The sequence below is a fragment of the Rasamsonia byssochlamydoides genome (assembly GCF_041956645.1).
Source record: "Rasamsonia byssochlamydoides strain NRRL 3658 unplaced genomic scaffold VTN77scaffold_65, whole genome shotgun sequence".
Lineage (NCBI taxonomy): Eukaryota > Fungi > Ascomycota > Eurotiomycetes > Eurotiales > Trichocomaceae > Rasamsonia > Rasamsonia byssochlamydoides.
The window spans coordinates 1-16,453 of NW_027192448.1; the positions used below are offsets into that span (position 1 = coordinate 1).

General features: G+C 48.3%; 9 protein-coding genes across 9 annotated transcripts; 2 read left to right on the forward strand and 7 right to left on the reverse strand.

Moving 5' to 3' along the window:
• Positions 1 to 859: 859 nt before the first annotated feature.
• Positions 860 to 1,751, reverse strand: VTN77DRAFT_7796 (uncharacterized protein; the record flags this gene model as incomplete). Its single annotated transcript, XM_069424222.1, has 6 exons — positions 860 to 920; positions 992 to 1,224; positions 1,277 to 1,457; positions 1,508 to 1,566; positions 1,621 to 1,653; positions 1,719 to 1,751. The coding sequence occupies 6 exons, from the start codon at positions 1,749 to 1,751 to the stop codon at positions 860 to 862; spliced, it is 600 nt and encodes a 199-aa protein (XP_069275045.1).
• A 97-nt stretch (positions 1,752 to 1,848) lies between these two features.
• On the reverse strand, positions 1,849 to 2,588 carry VTN77DRAFT_7797 (uncharacterized protein; the record flags this gene model as incomplete). The annotated part of the gene is made up of 3 exons (XM_069424223.1): positions 1,849 to 1,858; positions 1,916 to 1,924; positions 2,305 to 2,588. The coding sequence occupies 3 exons, from the start codon at positions 2,586 to 2,588 to the stop codon at positions 1,849 to 1,851; spliced, it is 303 nt and encodes a 100-aa protein (XP_069275046.1).
• Positions 2,589 to 3,778: 1,190 nt separating this feature from the next.
• On the reverse strand, positions 3,779 to 4,252 carry VTN77DRAFT_7798 (uncharacterized protein; the record flags this gene model as incomplete). Its single annotated transcript, XM_069424224.1, has 3 exons — positions 3,779 to 3,920; positions 3,982 to 4,103; positions 4,190 to 4,252. The coding sequence occupies 3 exons, from the start codon at positions 4,250 to 4,252 to the stop codon at positions 3,779 to 3,781; spliced, it is 327 nt and encodes a 108-aa protein (XP_069275047.1).
• A 980-nt stretch (positions 4,253 to 5,232) lies between these two features.
• On the forward strand, positions 5,233 to 5,535 carry VTN77DRAFT_7799 (uncharacterized protein; the record flags this gene model as incomplete). Its single annotated transcript, XM_069424225.1, has 2 exons — positions 5,233 to 5,371; positions 5,417 to 5,535. The coding sequence occupies 2 exons, from the start codon at positions 5,233 to 5,235 to the stop codon at positions 5,533 to 5,535; spliced, it is 258 nt and encodes an 85-aa protein (XP_069275048.1).
• Positions 5,536 to 5,710: 175 nt separating this feature from the next.
• VTN77DRAFT_7800 (uncharacterized protein) lies at positions 5,711 to 6,758 on the reverse strand (the record flags this gene model as incomplete). The annotated part of the gene is made up of 5 exons (XM_069424228.1): positions 5,711 to 5,794; positions 5,862 to 6,059; positions 6,117 to 6,491; positions 6,560 to 6,618; positions 6,683 to 6,758. The coding sequence occupies 5 exons, from the start codon at positions 6,756 to 6,758 to the stop codon at positions 5,711 to 5,713; spliced, it is 792 nt and encodes a 263-aa protein (XP_069275049.1).
• A 2,199-nt stretch (positions 6,759 to 8,957) lies between these two features.
• Positions 8,958 to 10,235, reverse strand: VTN77DRAFT_7801 (uncharacterized protein; the record flags this gene model as incomplete). The annotated part of the gene is made up of 3 exons (XM_069424229.1): positions 8,958 to 9,174; positions 9,250 to 9,478; positions 9,548 to 10,235. 3 exons carry the CDS (start codon positions 10,233 to 10,235, stop codon positions 8,958 to 8,960), a joined length of 1,134 nt encoding a protein of 377 aa, XP_069275050.1.
• A 764-nt stretch (positions 10,236 to 10,999) lies between these two features.
• Positions 11,000 to 12,093, reverse strand: VTN77DRAFT_7802 (uncharacterized protein; the record flags this gene model as incomplete). Its single annotated transcript, XM_069424230.1, has 3 exons — positions 11,000 to 11,239; positions 11,292 to 11,984; positions 12,043 to 12,093. The coding sequence occupies 3 exons, from the start codon at positions 12,091 to 12,093 to the stop codon at positions 11,000 to 11,002; spliced, it is 984 nt and encodes a 327-aa protein (XP_069275051.1).
• Positions 12,094 to 13,217: 1,124 nt separating this feature from the next.
• Positions 13,218 to 14,442, reverse strand: VTN77DRAFT_7803 (uncharacterized protein; the record flags this gene model as incomplete). Its single annotated transcript, XM_069424231.1, has 4 exons — positions 13,218 to 13,402; positions 13,529 to 13,680; positions 13,783 to 13,963; positions 14,046 to 14,442. 4 exons carry the CDS (start codon positions 14,440 to 14,442, stop codon positions 13,218 to 13,220), a joined length of 915 nt encoding a protein of 304 aa, XP_069275052.1.
• Positions 14,443 to 14,769: 327 nt separating this feature from the next.
• VTN77DRAFT_7804 (uncharacterized protein) lies at positions 14,770 to 16,400 on the forward strand (the record flags this gene model as incomplete). The annotated part of the gene is made up of 5 exons (XM_069424232.1): positions 14,770 to 14,862; positions 14,931 to 15,159; positions 15,229 to 15,658; positions 15,711 to 16,250; positions 16,301 to 16,400. 5 exons carry the CDS (start codon positions 14,770 to 14,772, stop codon positions 16,398 to 16,400), a joined length of 1,392 nt encoding a protein of 463 aa, XP_069275053.1.
• Between the last annotated feature and the right edge of the window lie 53 nt (positions 16,401 to 16,453).

The following is a 16,453-nucleotide window of genomic DNA, read 5'->3' on the forward strand; positions in this document are numbered from 1 at the left end:
GGGGGGGGGGAATACGGATATGGATATGACTGTAAATGAAACCAGTGGGCTGGCTCTCTCTATTCATTCACTACTGTATGTTCCCCTATTTTGTTGAACTCAGAAGCTAGAAGCCATAATTACTGTACATCGATCGCCAGTGGACAACAACAACAACAACAATAATAATAATGCAATAATAGGAACGGCATGGATCAATCAGGTAGGAGTATCCGGAGTCTGGACTACCTTTGACAATGTATGTAGTTCGTTCAGTAGTTACCTACCTACATTCTACTTTCTCCTTGTCTTTGACATGGGATGACATGAGACGAGAGAAGAGTAGAGAGTAGAGGAAGGGGTTATATATAAAGAAAAGAAAGAAAAGCAAAAGTTGGAAGGGAAAGATCAGGACAGATTTAGACAGCTCTCCTGCTGATTCTGATTGATTGATTGATTGATTATCCGAGATGAGATCAAGTATGAAATGCAAAAAGAAAAGAAAAAAAACTATAAACGCAGAGCACAAGCACAGAGGTATAAAGTACTGAACGATAAACGATGAACGAGGATTATGAATGCAGGAAAAAGGACGATACAAAAGAAAAGTGATGGAAATGACAACAATGACAGGAGAATGTCGATCGATCGTGAGAGTGGGAATGTTCTACTTGTAAATGAAATTGTCGGACGCTTTTTGCTCAAGTCAAAAAAAAAATCAAATACGTACGGGGATCATATGGCTGAAGAAAAAAAAAAAAGAAAAGCCCAATACCTAAAACGCCCCAAAAACTCGGTTTGGTATATCACATAAATGGATGGAAGATTAGAGAATAGATAGATATTGGCTTTGCTTTGCTTTGCTTCGCTTCGCTTCGCTTTACATGATCACACACTTCTTGCTCTTCTGTTTCGGTTGCGGGCGGGGATTGAGCACGGCCCTGTATATCCAGCTTGGTCAGTCATCATCACCCTACCAGACGCAAATGGACTAGGTATTAGGCAGACACACCGAATGGCTTCGTCGAATACACTCTTCAGATTGCGCTGCGTCAGAGCCGAACACTCCAGATATTTGTGCGCCTTGATCTCCTTTGCCATCTGGAGGGCCTGTTCGTACGAGACTGGTTCCATTTTCTTCGCACGGAGGGCCTCTTGCGTGGCCTTGTCGTCCCGCAAGTCTAATTTGGTGCCAACTAGAATGATCGGAACGTTCGGTGCGTGGTGTTCGATTTCAGGGTACCACTGTCGCCCGTCAGCCATCATCCGCCCACCGCCATCAACTCTGAGGACCTACCTTCGCCTTGACGTTGTCGAACGAGGGAGGGCTGACGATGGAGAAACAGATCAAGAACACGTCCGTTTGGGGGTACGACAGTGGTCGGAGCCGGTCATAATCCTCCTGTCCAGCGGTATCCCACAGACCCAAGCTGATGGGTTTACCGTCCACCATCACACTTGCAGAGTAGTTGTCGAACCTGTCGAGCAATCAATAACTGCGTGGACATGCCGGTAGAGTGTGACTGACACTGTGGGAATGTACTCGCCCGGGAAGGCATTGGTGGTGTACGAGATGAGCAGACATGTCTATCAACTGTCAATACCGTCCACCAGTTGAAAACAGACGACGTGATGACCGACCTTGCCTACAGCACCATCACCGGTCACGACACACTGCTCTCAGATATCCATTAGCTGCGGTCTGATTGCTTCTGGTCCATCCATCGGTACGGTCCAACCTTCAACGATTGAGTAGGGGGGCCAGATGCCATGTTGTCCTATGATTAAAATGAATTTGATATCGTGTAAAAATGCGAAAGTCGTATCGAGAATCTAGATTAAGTGGAAGGAGCACGGTCTAATGGCAGTTCACGGGTATCTGAAGACAAGACGAGTCAGGATCATCGTAGCCAGCCACCTACGGATCTGCTCTCACCTTGAAAGACTAGAAGCAATGTAAACAACGAGATAACTTAAGCAGACCCCACGGCGCGCGCAACGGTCAAGATTAGGGATATACTGGCGTGGTTGGAGGAAGTCGATTCGGCGTCAATCGTGGCGGGCGATATGCACAAGGTGGGGGAATGTCGCTTTGTCAAGAAGCGGGAGGTTTGCCGACCCGCTGTCGTTCGACCTGGCTGGTCTAGAGAAACCTACGATCAGATGGATTCTCGTTCAACAGTGTCGGATGTAGAAAAAAAAAAGAACGGTGGAGAACGGTGGATGATAGCTCGACCACTTCAGTCAGGTTGGGTCGGGGCCAGGGGTTGGGATGTGGTGTGAATCCGTGCGATGCAGGAGATCAGAAGTCAGGGGTGGCCTTACTTGGGGATCGGGATGAGGGCAGCAAGCAGAGGAGCAATCAAATCAATTGAATTAGGCCGAGCTGGATGGCAGCCACTCAGAATGGCGACTGACTGGAAGGGAGACAGGAGTCTCCTGTGCGAGAGGCCAGGAGGAAGCCCCTGGGCGTGACAGGAGCTCGACTGTTGCGGTCTTGGGGCGTCTTTGGCGCTGGTGGAGCTGCCGCGGTGGAGACTCTCTCTCCAGTTCGTTAACCACACACTCAGACACACTCCTCTTAGTTGGTTAGAAAAGGATCCAGTCATTAATTTTTGATGTGATTCTGTTGTCTCGCAGCCAGCCAGCATGTGGTGGCTGATGGCAATCAACATTCTGGTTTGCCAGATCTTGGAGACTTCGACATGCTAAACTAACACTACTCCCACGGTCCGACTGCCCGCATGCCGACCGTGTCCCGACCACCACGACGTTACCAGGGTTCGATTTCACACAGAACACTACCATTATTGGTCAACCACAAGAGGGGTATTATTGGCGATGCTCTGTAGGTGACGTCGCTTGTCTTTTCCACTGCTTATGGGCTGTGCTAATTATACACCTACATAGACGCTGTGTGCAACTGGAGAACAGAGCTCGAACCCCTCCTTGACGGCTGAGACAAACTTAGAAGTGCTGTGGTGGTATCAGGATGAGGATACGGAGTACGGAGTACATGGCCCAGGATCAGTCGTGTCTAGTTTCACGATCAGGCTATCAAATCAATCAAATCAGATTAGCCGAAGTCTACCTATCTTTCCAGCGCCATTTTCCATTTCCCGCTTATCGTCCCATCAGCCTGATGCCAGGACGACTGAAAGGCTGAAACTCATCCGTATCATTACTGATACAACTCTCTCGCTAGACAAATCCATCATCCCGGTCCTCTCCATGCCCCCGTTCCAAGAAATCTGCACTATGGACTAGTGCAAGTGTCGGATCCAGCGCATTGGGCAGCTGACAGTCTGACACAGCATGGTGGGATCTTCTGGATCAAGACCTGCATGAAACGACAGCTAGCGAGCAGATCGGGTTGTTACCTCTATTGTTGTTAGTCTGACAGACCCCGTTAAGGACCGAAGTTGACACATAAAAATACCACAGTCGGCAATCAGCTAAATAGGTCAGGATTGAGGTAGCAACGCCCCTGCTACTCGTATCTTTTTTATTTGCATGGCAAGGCGATCACCTACAAACCAGCTTCGCTGTTCTGATTTTTACGACCAGTTTCATCTTCTACAATGCGGTCTGCAGCCTGTCACATCCGTCGGTCCTTCAACGTGATCAGAAAAGATAGTTTCATTTGTTTTCCGAGTATGGCCTGCCATGGTCATGCCAAGGTAGGTATTCTTATTCCTCTGAGTCTATTAGCATTATCAACGCAAGTCCCTTCAACGCGCCGACTGCTATGAAGAAGACAAGACCGTTTTGGTTTCCAATGCCCCCTCGATAACCACGTCTATGCCCGTTGCTCAAACCCAGCAATGAAAGCGCCCTGCTTCAAATCAAACGGCTTCTCCGTCAGCTCGGCGGCTTTCTGCGCGAATTCCTGGAAGTGGGCAGTTTTGACGTGTGCGTCGATGGCCGCTTGGTTCTTATATCTGTGTCCACTGTTAGAAACCGAAACCCGGCGAGGATACAACGTCGAATTAATTCACATACTTCTCCACAAAGACAACCTCGTCCTTGCCATCTGCGCCTTTCGCCCGGAACGCGTAGTAGAACAGGACGTCTGGTTCGGTGGCGTGAACGGCCTTGGTGATTTCTTGGACGCGAGCCAGGAGCTAGTAGTCACTCTATCAGTCGTCGTGGTCGTGCAAGGCAATGAAATCCGAATCGGAATAAATAACTGTAGCTTTTTTTTACACACCTCATCCACCTTCCCCGGCTTGGGATAGAATATAGCCGTGAGATAGATCTCCTCTGACGACATGGTTGCTGAATTGATCAGGTGAGCGTATTATTATTTCCTGAAAGAGGAATGAATCGACTGTAGAAGGTTCAGTAGTATAGTAGGCCAGGAAATGATGTCCGATCTGCAAGTACTGCTAAAAAAAAACCCCCCGGCTTTAAAAATAAATCAACGGACGAGTTAATTCATTATTATTAATTATTAATGCCTGTCACAGTTAGTCAGATGGATTCTGATTCATAATCATCAGCGCCCCTCACTCTGTACTGAGGGGCAGATGTGGGTCAGAGACTCAGAGCCGACGTACCTGTTGCCAGTTGGAGGCCTTAGGAGTACTCCGTACAGTACGGAGTACATTTAGCGTATGCAAAAATTGGTGCAGTCTTGGCACCCAAACTCGCCGAAAATTGTAACTTTTGTATGCAGATTTTTTTGACTTTGAAACATGAATTACAAGCTCAAAGGGTTTTCTAAAAAAAAAATAATAAAAGATATCTGGAGATAATACTATAAAGATATATATACTGCTTTAAAATTCAAAAAAAAGCAAATTTCAAATTTATATGGTAATTTAAAAACTACAGCTTTTTAAATTTTTAAAAAGATATAGATATTCTTTATACTCTTTTCTCTAAATATCTTTTTTATTTTTTAGAAAACCCTAATATTGGGCTCATAATTCATGTTTTAAAGTCAAAAATCTGTATACAAAAATTACAATTTTCCGCGAGTTTGGGTGCCAAGACTGCACCAATTTTTGCATACGCTAATTAAATAGAGGGGCATGCCGCATCCCTGATCTTTCGCTCGCTTTTGTCTTCTTCCTGCCGGACGCTTAAATCCGGGGGAAGGCTCGTCATGTCACGTGCAGCGTGCGCCGAGGGATCCGAATCATCTATCTCATCTCATCTGTCAGCAGACAAAGTCAGAAAGAATTTCGTAAACATCGTTGCAGACTCTGGTATGGGAATTTCTTCAAGCTGGTGGTTTGTCCTACTCCAATGACGGTTCCCAGTGACACTAGGTGGATTGGCAGGCAGACAGACAACAAGAACGATCAGAATCTCTACTCCGTTCTACAGTACTCTCGGACTCGGGGCCTGCTTTGGCTGTGGACTGGAGGATCAAACCGTCGATGTGGTACGTGTTACTGAGGCAATGGCACAGCTAAGCTAAACCTTACAGCCAGCGCTGCCTCCGAGTCATTCGATCGTATCTTACTCCTAACATATTCAGAGGGCCAGTCTAGCTCACCAACCTGTACCTGTTGCTGTTGCCTACACTGGAGGCTTCTCAAGAATTAACGGTCATGACGATGCATTAATCCGGATATCAATGCGGCTCATTTCGACAAGATGGATTGAAGAGTAACGAATTGACTTTAATTGCTTTCATGACAAATTGACGCCAATCCTCCACACAATCAACGCAAATCAACGCCTAGTCAATGCTCCTATGAATTGTTTGTGGCCCAGCCCTCTAGGGCAGAGTATATCCACCGTCAATGACGATATCGGCTCCGGTCATGTAGCTCGAAGCATCCGACGCGCAGAATACGTATGCCTGGAAGACGAAATGTTAGATTGGCTCACCTCAACACGAAAGCATGACTATCTATAGACTGACTCACCCCCTTGAGCTCATATGTCTTCGCAAATCTCTTGGCAGGGACCATGCTGTGCCACGTTTCCCTCCATTCCTTGGGATGGACGTCCAGCATGTCGGTCTCAATATACCCTGGGGAAATGCAGTTAACCCGACAGAAATCCACCCACTCGACTGCCAAGCATTTGGCGAGCTGGACAACTGCCGCTTTCGATGCATTGTACTGGAGCAAACCGTTCAGCATTACTCTGATCTGATTCCTGGTGTTGGGACGACTTACCGCTGCCTGCTTCTGCGGGAGGTTGACCAACGTCGCGCTGACGGATGCAGTGAAGATGACGTTTCCGAAACCCTGCTTCTTGAAAATCCTTGCTGCCGCTTGGGCTGTGTAGAAGGCGCCGTCGAGGTTGACTTTCATGATCTCGCGCCATTGCTCCGTGGTGTAGTCTTCCGCGGGCTGGTGGGCAGCAATGCCGGAGTTGGCGACGATGATGTCCAACTTGCCAAAGTCCTGCGCGATCTGCTGGATGGCTCGTTCGATGTCTGGCTGGTTTCTCACGTCGGCCTGGTATGCGGCGGCGCGGACATTGTTGGCAGATGCGATCTCCGCGGCGACACTGTCTGCGTGTTTAGACGTGCTGTAGATGATGGCAATCTACTCGTTATCAGCAGGCGTCACATCCGTAAGTATCAAATCTCGGGATTGAGACAAGACAGACATACATTGGCGCCTGCTTCTGCAAGGGCTTTGGAGACCTCCAGTCCAATACCGCGAGCACCACCTAGATGCAGTTCCCGTAAGCCATTTGCAATGCGGTCACTTCAATGATGCGTAGGTGTCTCTACCGGTGATCGCAGCCACCTTGCCCGTCAGGTCAAAGGCTTTCAGAACATGCTTGTTTTCAGGTTGTGCCAGGACCATTTTGATAAGCCCTCGTCCTGCCCTCTCAGTGGAATTGATCGTTGCTCGTGCTGTAATCTCGATCGAAGTTCGACGAAAACAGTTGCTACCTCGATAGTGAGGAAAGGGGAAAAAAGATTGTCCAACCTACATGTACATTTCAAGAACCTTGGAAGGTGCTTGGTAGGTTACCAGCTAAGTAATAGATCCTTCCTAGGAATGCAGCGCTCCGTACCCCTCATTCTCTAATTAATTACCCCACAGTTCGGTCATTGTTCCGACGGACGGTCCCTGACTCATCATCCATGGATGTCGCGCAGCCAAGCCCGGGGGAGTGTACTGTAGGACTATAGGAGTGTACTAGGACTTGTGTACTACGGTACCAGGTGAAAGTTGTGCAGTACACATACCTAGGTAGGCAGTATTAATTATCACTCCCGTACATGTATGTAATGTACCTCTCACCATTATATTGAGATTTGAGACAAGACACTCCAGCAACCTCAAAATAAAATAGAGTTTGACGACCAGTGAGTAAATTCAATAATAATACTAGATTCTACGGCTTGCCTAGGTAGCTATCCAGTCTTAATGGCAGTTGCGAATAAGATTCTCTAAATCAGATAAGGTTATATAACCTAGGTACACTGATCCAAGGGTCCCAACCTACCTACCTACCTAGGTAGTATCTACCTAACCTATCCCTCTTGAAAGGGGATGGATATTAGATAAGTGTTGCAGTTGCATCATGATGCGTTCATGCAAGTTGCCACAACATACCCACCTGAGGTAAGAGGGTGCTGTGCTGATATCAATTTCTCCATCGATGAACGGATCGATGACTTTCAGAAGTCTTGAAAAACAATAATAATAGCGACAGATATACATAATTCCTGTGTATCTATCATCTCGTCTCCTTGACCACCTACCTACCTACCTACCTACCTACCTCACTACAACAACCCCATACGCAATCACCATCGCTATACATACCTAAACAATGCCCGCCAAAAAGATCACCTCCCCCCTCCGCCACAAAAAAGTCGGCGCCGTCCGCGACGAGGACGAAGACCGCATCGACATCTACACCACCGTCAGCGCTCGAGAACGCGAGGAGGCACAGGCCCGCCGACAACCTACTCCGCCCAACATCGCCGCGGGCCGTCGTACGGGCGAGCATGCGCCGAATCCGTCGCGAGGGCATTCAGGGACGACGGGGTCGAAGTATCGGTCTACGTCGAGGCATTGACAAGTGTATAATTATGAATATGAAATGAAATGAAATAATTGATGATGAGGGCGCTTTTCTCACAGGTTTGACTGACTGACTGGCTGGCTGGCTGTGCTGTTGAGTTTTAGCAATGCCGACGACGGTTGTACATACAGTAGTTGTACAGAAGAAGTTGGCGTCATATAATGATTATATATTATTCAAGATAGTCTAGATATTCCTTACCCGATTCATCCATGCCATTACTATTACTGTTACTACTAATTGTCCACCAGCGATCGATGTAATGTACAGCAACTAGAGATTCTGGCTTCTTCTAGCTTTGGCAGAAATAATAGGTGTACGTAGGGTACGTACGGTAGTGAATGAATATATAGAGGGAGCCCACTGCTTTTATTTATAGGTAGGTAGACTAGGTAGGTGTCATCCACATCTTTTTTTTTTTTAAAAAGTCCCTCCTCCGACCGTAAGACCTTTCTTTTTGCTAGTAGGAAATAAGTACCTAAGTAGTTGGAAGGTTAGTGAGTCGCGACATGTAGAGGTAGACTGCAGGAGGAGAGGGAGATGGAGAGATATGCGATGCAGCCTAAAATACCTCACTGGGCATGTATGATGTATGTGTTGTACATACCTAAGGTGTCGTGAATCTAAATATCAATTGCAGTATCAATCCCTCATACGTAGATTGGAAATAATTCACCCTCCGTACGCAAAAACACACTGCACACGGGGATTGGATGAAAGCCGGTCAAGTATAGCTAATCTAATCTAATAGAGACAGAAGAAAGAAGTGTTTCTTTTTTTTTTGTCCACGGTTGGTCGTGGGAGGGGTGACGATTACCTATATAGATAAGGTACATGCGTGAACACAGATATACGTACGTACGTACGTACATACAGGACTCGAGTCGAGACGAGACCAGTGGATGGCATGGGACGACAATAGACCAAACAAATCAGTAAGTAAACATGCGCCCAGACTACGCACGCTAACCAGACAGCCTCCCTCTCCGACTCGGATGAACATCCGCAAGGTCATCATTCGAGTTCTTCTGCGCGTCACTGTTGTTGTTTTTCTTGTTCTTGTTGCCATCTTTCTGCTTCTGCTTCTGCTCCTTTGCGATGCGCTCCCGCTCCGCGGCCAGTTTCTTATTCTTCTCCTTGAGTTTGGCTTTGCGGTGCTGGGACTTGCCGCCGCCTCCGGCACTGTATGTAACATCAGATCTCTTGTCAGCAATCTAGTCTAGAGGGATTATTTCTGCTGGCTGGGTTAAAACTCACGTCAATTCGACATTGATCCGCCGCGCCGGCGATTTCCCATCGTCAAAAGTCGAATGGTGGTACAGCTTCAGACAGGTCTGCATGCGGTCGAACTTCTCAAACTCGACGAAGGCGAACCCGCGGCATTTCTCTGGGTTGTTCTTCTCCGTGGCTACCCGCACGGAGATCGGGTTGATCTTGCGAAAGTGGTGGGCGACGGATTCTTGGCTTGCCGTGAAGGGGAGATTTCCTGAGCGTAACAATATTAGCATTTGCAGATAGAGTGATTTCCCTTGTGTATCTAGGTATAGCGACATACCAATAAAAACAATAAATCGGCCATTTTTCTGCTGTTTCGTTTGCTGTTCTGACGCTGCAGCTTCAGCTCCTTGATCAACAGCCTCATCGGCTTGGTTTTCACCGTCCTGGTCATGCTCCTTTTTCTCACCGTCTTGGTTAGATGCCCCCTCTTCGACATCCTTCTTTCCCTTTTCCTTTCCCTCTTTATCCTTCTTTTTCTTCTTCTTGTCTTTCTTTTCTTTCTTGTCCTCGTCCTTTTCCTCCTCCTTTCCCTCGTCTTTTACCGCGGTGGACTCTGCAGCTGCATCAGGCATTTCGATATCTCCATCCGCCCTGGCTTCTTCTTTTCCGTCTTCTTCTGTAGCAGTAGCAGCAGCAGCAGCATTCTCCTCTACCGTGTCCTTGTCCTTGTCCTCACCCTTATCCTTATTCTTGCGCTCCTTCTCAGCCTTTTTCTCTTTCTTCCGTCTCTTTTTTTCATCCGCGGCAGCGGATGCATCTTGCACCGGCTCTGATGCTGGTGCTGCGACAGTCTCCTCGTTGTTCAGCTGCTTATTGTCATCACGAGCCGGCTTTTCCTCCTTCTTCAATTTAGACTTCTCCTTGTCACTGCGCTTCGACTTCTTGCCTTCCGGTTGCTGCCCGACGACGATGTCGTCCCCGTCCTCGGTGGGGTTTTGAGAACGCTTGCGCTTCTTGTCGCCCATGGTGATTTTTTTCCCCCCTCCCGCGCGCGTCTTTCTTCTTGAAGACCCTGTGGTAATCCAATCGATCGGAGTAAATCCTAATCACAGGAAGACCTACAAAAATGCCTCAAATAAATCACGAATAGAAAGATAAAGATCCCTCGTGAGATTGACTCCAGTCGAGTAATTATTCTCGACAGCAAGCAGGTGATGGCGGTGAGCCGGAATTTTATTGATCTTTTTTCGAAAGGGAAATTTTCCTTGGATTCTGCCAGGCGAATCGTAGGCGGTGAGGCAGATAGCTGCTTGTGTGGGGGTTCCGCAGTAAGGTTCCCACCCAACCTTCCAAGCTTGCTTCTGAAGGTTCTCATCCGATCGCCGATCTTGGATCCATAATGCGCTATATATACTGTACTCTACATGCCAGTACTCATTCCGTCAAGGTCTTTGGCCATGCGTTCTTTCTTCACTTGTTCAATTGCTGTATTCTTGCAGTGTTCGTGTAAGCAAGAATAACCCGAACAATGGATATATTCATCCAGGGTCATCAATCACCAGAATAGTCCTATAACAATACAATGTCTAGGAACCAAAAAATATCCACTCTAACTTTTCGGAATGACATGCAGATAGGCAAATAATGATGCAAGCCACAATTACCGACTAAGAAACCCGTGAAAACGCCTCTTTTACCGCCAAAGTTATCCCTTCCAGGAAACGCCACGCCGGTCGACAACCATAATCGAACATGCAGATGAAATGAGATGAATGAAGAAAACAACGGGTTATTGTTTCTCTGGCTTCCTCCCATACACAAAGTGGAATCGAGAGTAGAGATGCAGTCTCGGGTTGCATAGGTCCGCTTTGACCCGCTCCATCAGCTCACGCGTCGCTTCCGGCGTCCATTTCAAAACGCGAGTGAAGATCGCCAGTGAGAACGGCTCCACGGCCTCGAGCATCTGAAGGAGCTGGAACCGACCCAGCTCCTTCAGCTTCTTGTTTTTAGGCCATGTGCCCATGGGAACCTACGCAGGTCAGCATTGCGACCCTCTTCTCTTCTTACTGGGAATTGCCTACCTTGTATGTATCTTGGGTCACATCGACGAACCCCGCGTCCAACATGCGCTGCTTGTGTTCCAAACTGGCCATGAACGGTTTGCCAAAGATCTCACTGGCCTCATTGATCTTGTCCTGCCACAACTTCAAATGGACGGCCTGATTGATGGTGTCGTCATCTGACGTTGCCTGCGTCTCATACTCCTGCAGTTCCAGCCAGCCCCCCGGTCGCAGATGATCGTAGGCCTGACGGAATAGCTTACGCCAGTCGCCAATTGACCCCGCGATGGCTCTCCCATGGATGAAATCAAAGAGCCCGCGTTGAGCAAACAGCCACTCGCTTTCCGCGTCGTCGACTTCAAACCGGCAATTAGAGGGTACCCAGGACGGCTGGATTGGACTCAAGTCGACGCCAATCACCTCTGCTTCGGGATACTCGTCTGCCAGATCGATCGCCCAGAGGCCGGTCCCCGTACCGATGTCGAGCACGCATTTTGGTTCGATGGGCGAGCGGAAGAGTTCGCCATGGAGTATCAGCTTGAAAATGTGGTGGCCCAGATCTAGGCGATCCTGCTCGCGGTCGTCATTGGGAAGCAAGTATTGGCCGGCGCGGTAAGAATGGTACCGACGGCCATTTTCGTAAGTGTAGTTTCTTATGGAGGAGACGATAGTCGAGCGTTCATCGAGAGTAGAAGAGTCATCGCTGAGGTCGCTCTATACAAGGCGGTCAATATCAGAAAACAGCGACGAGAATAGCAAGAAGGATACCTACATCGACTTGGAGGGGGTCATCATCTGTAGGTGGGGCATCGAGGGCGTCCATTCTGGCACGCTTGATGCCCTGGCTGCTGCAAGGGACACCGCTCGCAAGCTGCTTCAAACTTGTTACTGGCTCCCGCTTTCCACGTGGTAATGGGCGGATAGTCGAGCGAGGAAGATGTCAATGCCATATCATCATCAACGCAGTCCAGTCCGCTCAAGACCAGCAGCGGAGGGGCAGAGTAGAAAAAAAAAGCAGGAGAGAGAGAATTGAGTTTGTTGAATGAACCTTGGCGGAAGGTGCTGAGAGTAAAGTTCGCAACTACTCCGTATTACTCCATACTCCGTACTTGCATACGGTCACCTCCAGGTCGGTCCGCTTTGCGTTCGACGTTGGTCCCGACAGATCGCCTCGCCTCCACCAGTTTCCAGAGAACAGGGCGGGTCATTGGCGGATGCGTGAGCACTGAGCACTGAGGGGGGCCAGATGGAGTTTCATATGTTAAGTGGGCTTTATTACTGTGTTCCTAGGGGGCTGGCTGCTCGGTCTTATGTGTATGCTGACTAAGCGAGGGCGTACCTCACCATACCCAATAGGGTAGGTGTCTAACATCATAGCGGGTCGCGTCCGAGTCGTCGGATCCCACGCTAACTAGGCTCGTGACTCGCAGCGTCGACAGTCTATTCACAGTGGGGATTAAACTGGCGGGGTACGAAGTAATATTTCTTCGTTCACCTAAATCTAATCGCATCGCATAGCATAGCAGAGGTATTGTACATTACGGTTCAAAAATTAAGGATTCGATCGGAAAAGGTTATTCTTATCTACTGTATACACTCTACGCTCCGCCGTGCAAGCAGATCTAAGATCACTTCGCAGATTAACGACCTTGGAATGTTTCCTTTTTGCCTTGCCTTTTTCCGGCATTTATTAGATGAGCGATTCATGAAAGAGTCAAAAGACATTCATGATTATTGCCTCATGTTATGTCCGCTGTTCTAATACTCCATTTAAACCGCTTCTGCAGGAATAATCTTTCGCCTTGGTCTTGATGTACAGTGAGATGACACAGGCTCAAAAAGGGAAAATAGGAAAAATAACGCATGAGCAGGTGCTTCATACCCAGTTCAACGACGAAGAAAAAAAAACCTTGCATATGCGAAGAATTATGAATTTGCAATCCTCAATCAAAAAACAAGTACCTTCAAGCCTTTCCCTTTCGTAACGCCGTACCGTTCCCGAAACTCCGGTCGTGTCAGAAGTTGCAACAACGGGAAGTGCATCTCCTTCATGTCAAAGATTCCGCGCTTCTTCACGTCGATATGGGACCCGTCAATGACGATGCGTTCCAGTTCCTGCGTCTTGAGGGCGCCTGCAAAAAAGAAATAAGTTAGTTATATGAGATTTCCCACGATATGAACGGCAGGGTAGATATGTGCATGTATGCATAGATCGATGCACAGAGACATAAGTACTGGAAAAACACAAGATCGCTCACCTGACTCGATCAAATCGATTAGTCGCATAGGAGTTCCAACGCCGATGTTGACTCGGGTCCGTTGGAGGAATTGCTTGGCTTCGTCGAGTTTGATGTGTTTCGCAAACAGCTTTGCGACTGTAGCTTCCTTGTTTTGAAATGTTCGTAGTGCACTGAAAATCGTCAGTGACGAGAATTTGATGGTAATAACGATAGGGAAAAAAGATCAGATATATCACGAATTCTTCTACACCATATATAATTGAATTACTTACCGCACAAGATCAGCTGCTCGGAGGCCTGCCGCAGCCACGACCAGTGTATGTGGACACCCTTTCTCTTCTGAAGCTTTCGACAGACCAGCACCCTTTTCAGGACTGTAGGCTTTCAGAAAAGCTGGTAACTGAGCCAGAGTCCGCGATGCTTCGAATGACGTGGTGTCAAGGAATGCTTGTTCTAGAGCCTCAGTTAGCTTTCTATTCCTCAGCCTTCATCAGACGAAACACGATAGAATTATTCGAAGAAACGGGTTACTCACCTGGGACGCTCAGATCATTCAACTCTACCGCCGACAGGTCTTTGTTATGCCTCTTGGCCTTTTGCATAAAGTAATCCGCCAACAGGCGGCCATCCATCTTGCTGATCGACTCGTTAACCTCCTCTGGTCGTTCTTGTCGTTCTTGCTCCTTCTTCACATCCTCCTTCTCTGATTTGTTCTTATTCTTCTTGTTCTTGTCCTTGTTCTTATTGTATTTATTCTTATATCGCTTTCTTTTCTTCTTGCTTGGACCCTCAGAATCATTATTCGTCGGCCTCTTGTTGTTCGTCGTTGCAGCAGTCTCAGTCTTAGATTCCTCCGCTTCCTGTCTTTTTCGTTTTTTGTTCACCTTTTCGGTGGACAGGGTAGACGCGGGTGTCGAGGGCTTTTCAGCCATGTTTTTTAATCCTTCACAATTTGAGAGGGCAAATATTCAAGTTACTCATTTATATTATATTTGATGTTCAATGGTCAAGAAATTTTGAGAGTGGATCTCTGCTTAGTCATCAATCTTATCGATAGGCGCGCATTACCGTTTCTGGCAACGCCCGGCAGCTGAGGTCCACCGCGACGCGTGCCTCGAAGCTAAACACAGTTCTGAATGACTCCGTATGTACTGTATGTACATCAATCACCCTACGAGCACACCGGTGACCTGCAGATTTCCTGTCGCATGTAGACACACATTCATTTTCATTTCTTTGAAGCCGTTGTCCAGGTCCCAATGTCTACCCCCAGACCCGGCGACAAGTTCTCGCAGCGGGATTCCGGCAATGATCATGTAGGGAACGGTGATCAAGACACCACGATTACGAGAGTAAGTTATGGGCATAATTGTACCTGGTATTTGTCTAGTAAACTGGCCGATTGGTCTGACTTTAGCAGCTGGCAGCTCTATCTAGAGCTCCGGTGACTCCCAGCCGCTTTGCAACAGCCACTCCCACTGCCATTCGCTCAGCAGCCCGGCGGACACCTCGTGGAGGAGCACCTTCGACGCCCTTTGGCCTTCGAGCTATTCAGCGACGGGCTGCGAATACCCCTGGACGAGACCGGCGGCGAAGTGGTCGCGTGCAGAGAGAGACGCCATTTGACATATTGAAAAATCTTGGAAAAGGTGACAATTCAATAGCGTTACCCTCATCGATCCGCCAGGACGTTATGGGCTGACTAGAATTTTGAACAGCATTGGCTCCTATATCACAACCAATCCGTTCATCTCCTCAAGAAGAGCCTCCACCACCGAAAAGAGATGAAATTGACGAGCTCGATAATGAACCTGTGCCGGAGCGGCCGCGTCTCTCGCTTCCAATCGACGATGACACTGGAGAAATCGAGGACGGTAGCCCTGACACACCACCCCGACTCTCCCTGGCATTCGACGAGGATGATATCACCCAGAGATCTGTCGAATATCCCCGGAGAGCTATGAGCGAACAGGACCGAGCGAGACTGTCGAGAATGAGTTTTGGGGACGTCAGACTGAGCGAGAACTTTGGTGATTTGAGTCGGCTAGATGGGATGTCAGAAACTGGTGATACTACTACGCTACAGCAGGGCAATGATGAGGAGGCACATGATGACACGACTCTTGGTCAAGGGGCTTTCGATGCAGGGTAAGTAAAGACATGCCACTATCATACACTAATCTCGCTGATAAAGTACAAGAGGGGAAACCGAGGATCTTGGACGGTTTAATCTGGAATTCAATTTCCCAACTCCTCGTGGTCCAGACGCGGCTGAACCTGATCTTGCGCTCGCCAATGATGAAGAGGACTTCATGCTAGACACAGGCGCTGCGCAACCCGATACTGGCTTTCCATCATCTGATGATGATGATGATGCTGCTGCTGGGGACTTTGGGCTCGGCATTCACATCCCTGATCAAGAATCAGATGCTGGAACTCCTGGAATCGTTGGAGGCGGGCTACGCGATGAACCTCTGCCGCCGGGTCGAAAGCAGAAGAAGCTGTCACGACATGGCATTCCTGTTCCGACCCTCCCTTCGGGAGTAGTGAAAAAGTTAGCCATGCGATTCGCCCGGACCGGTCCCGGAGCCAAAGCGAAGATCAGTAAAGAGACACTAGCTGCCATCGAGCAGGCATCGGAATGGTTCTTTGAACAAGCCAGCGAAGACCTCGCAACATATGCCAAGCATGCAGGACGAAAGACCATCGACGAAAGTGATGTGATGACTCTGATGCGAAGGTCAGAACTCCCCGAATCCTCTTGAGGTCTGTGCTAACTAGTTGCGACAGGCAACGTCTCGTTAACAGCTCAAACACTGTATTCTCCCTAGCTCAAAAACATCTCCCAAAGGAACTGCTGCAGGATATGCGACTTGCATTGCCCCCTTAACGCCTGTATCCCTATGTCTCAAATCTGCGAACGTCGCTGAATGGAGTTGAGAA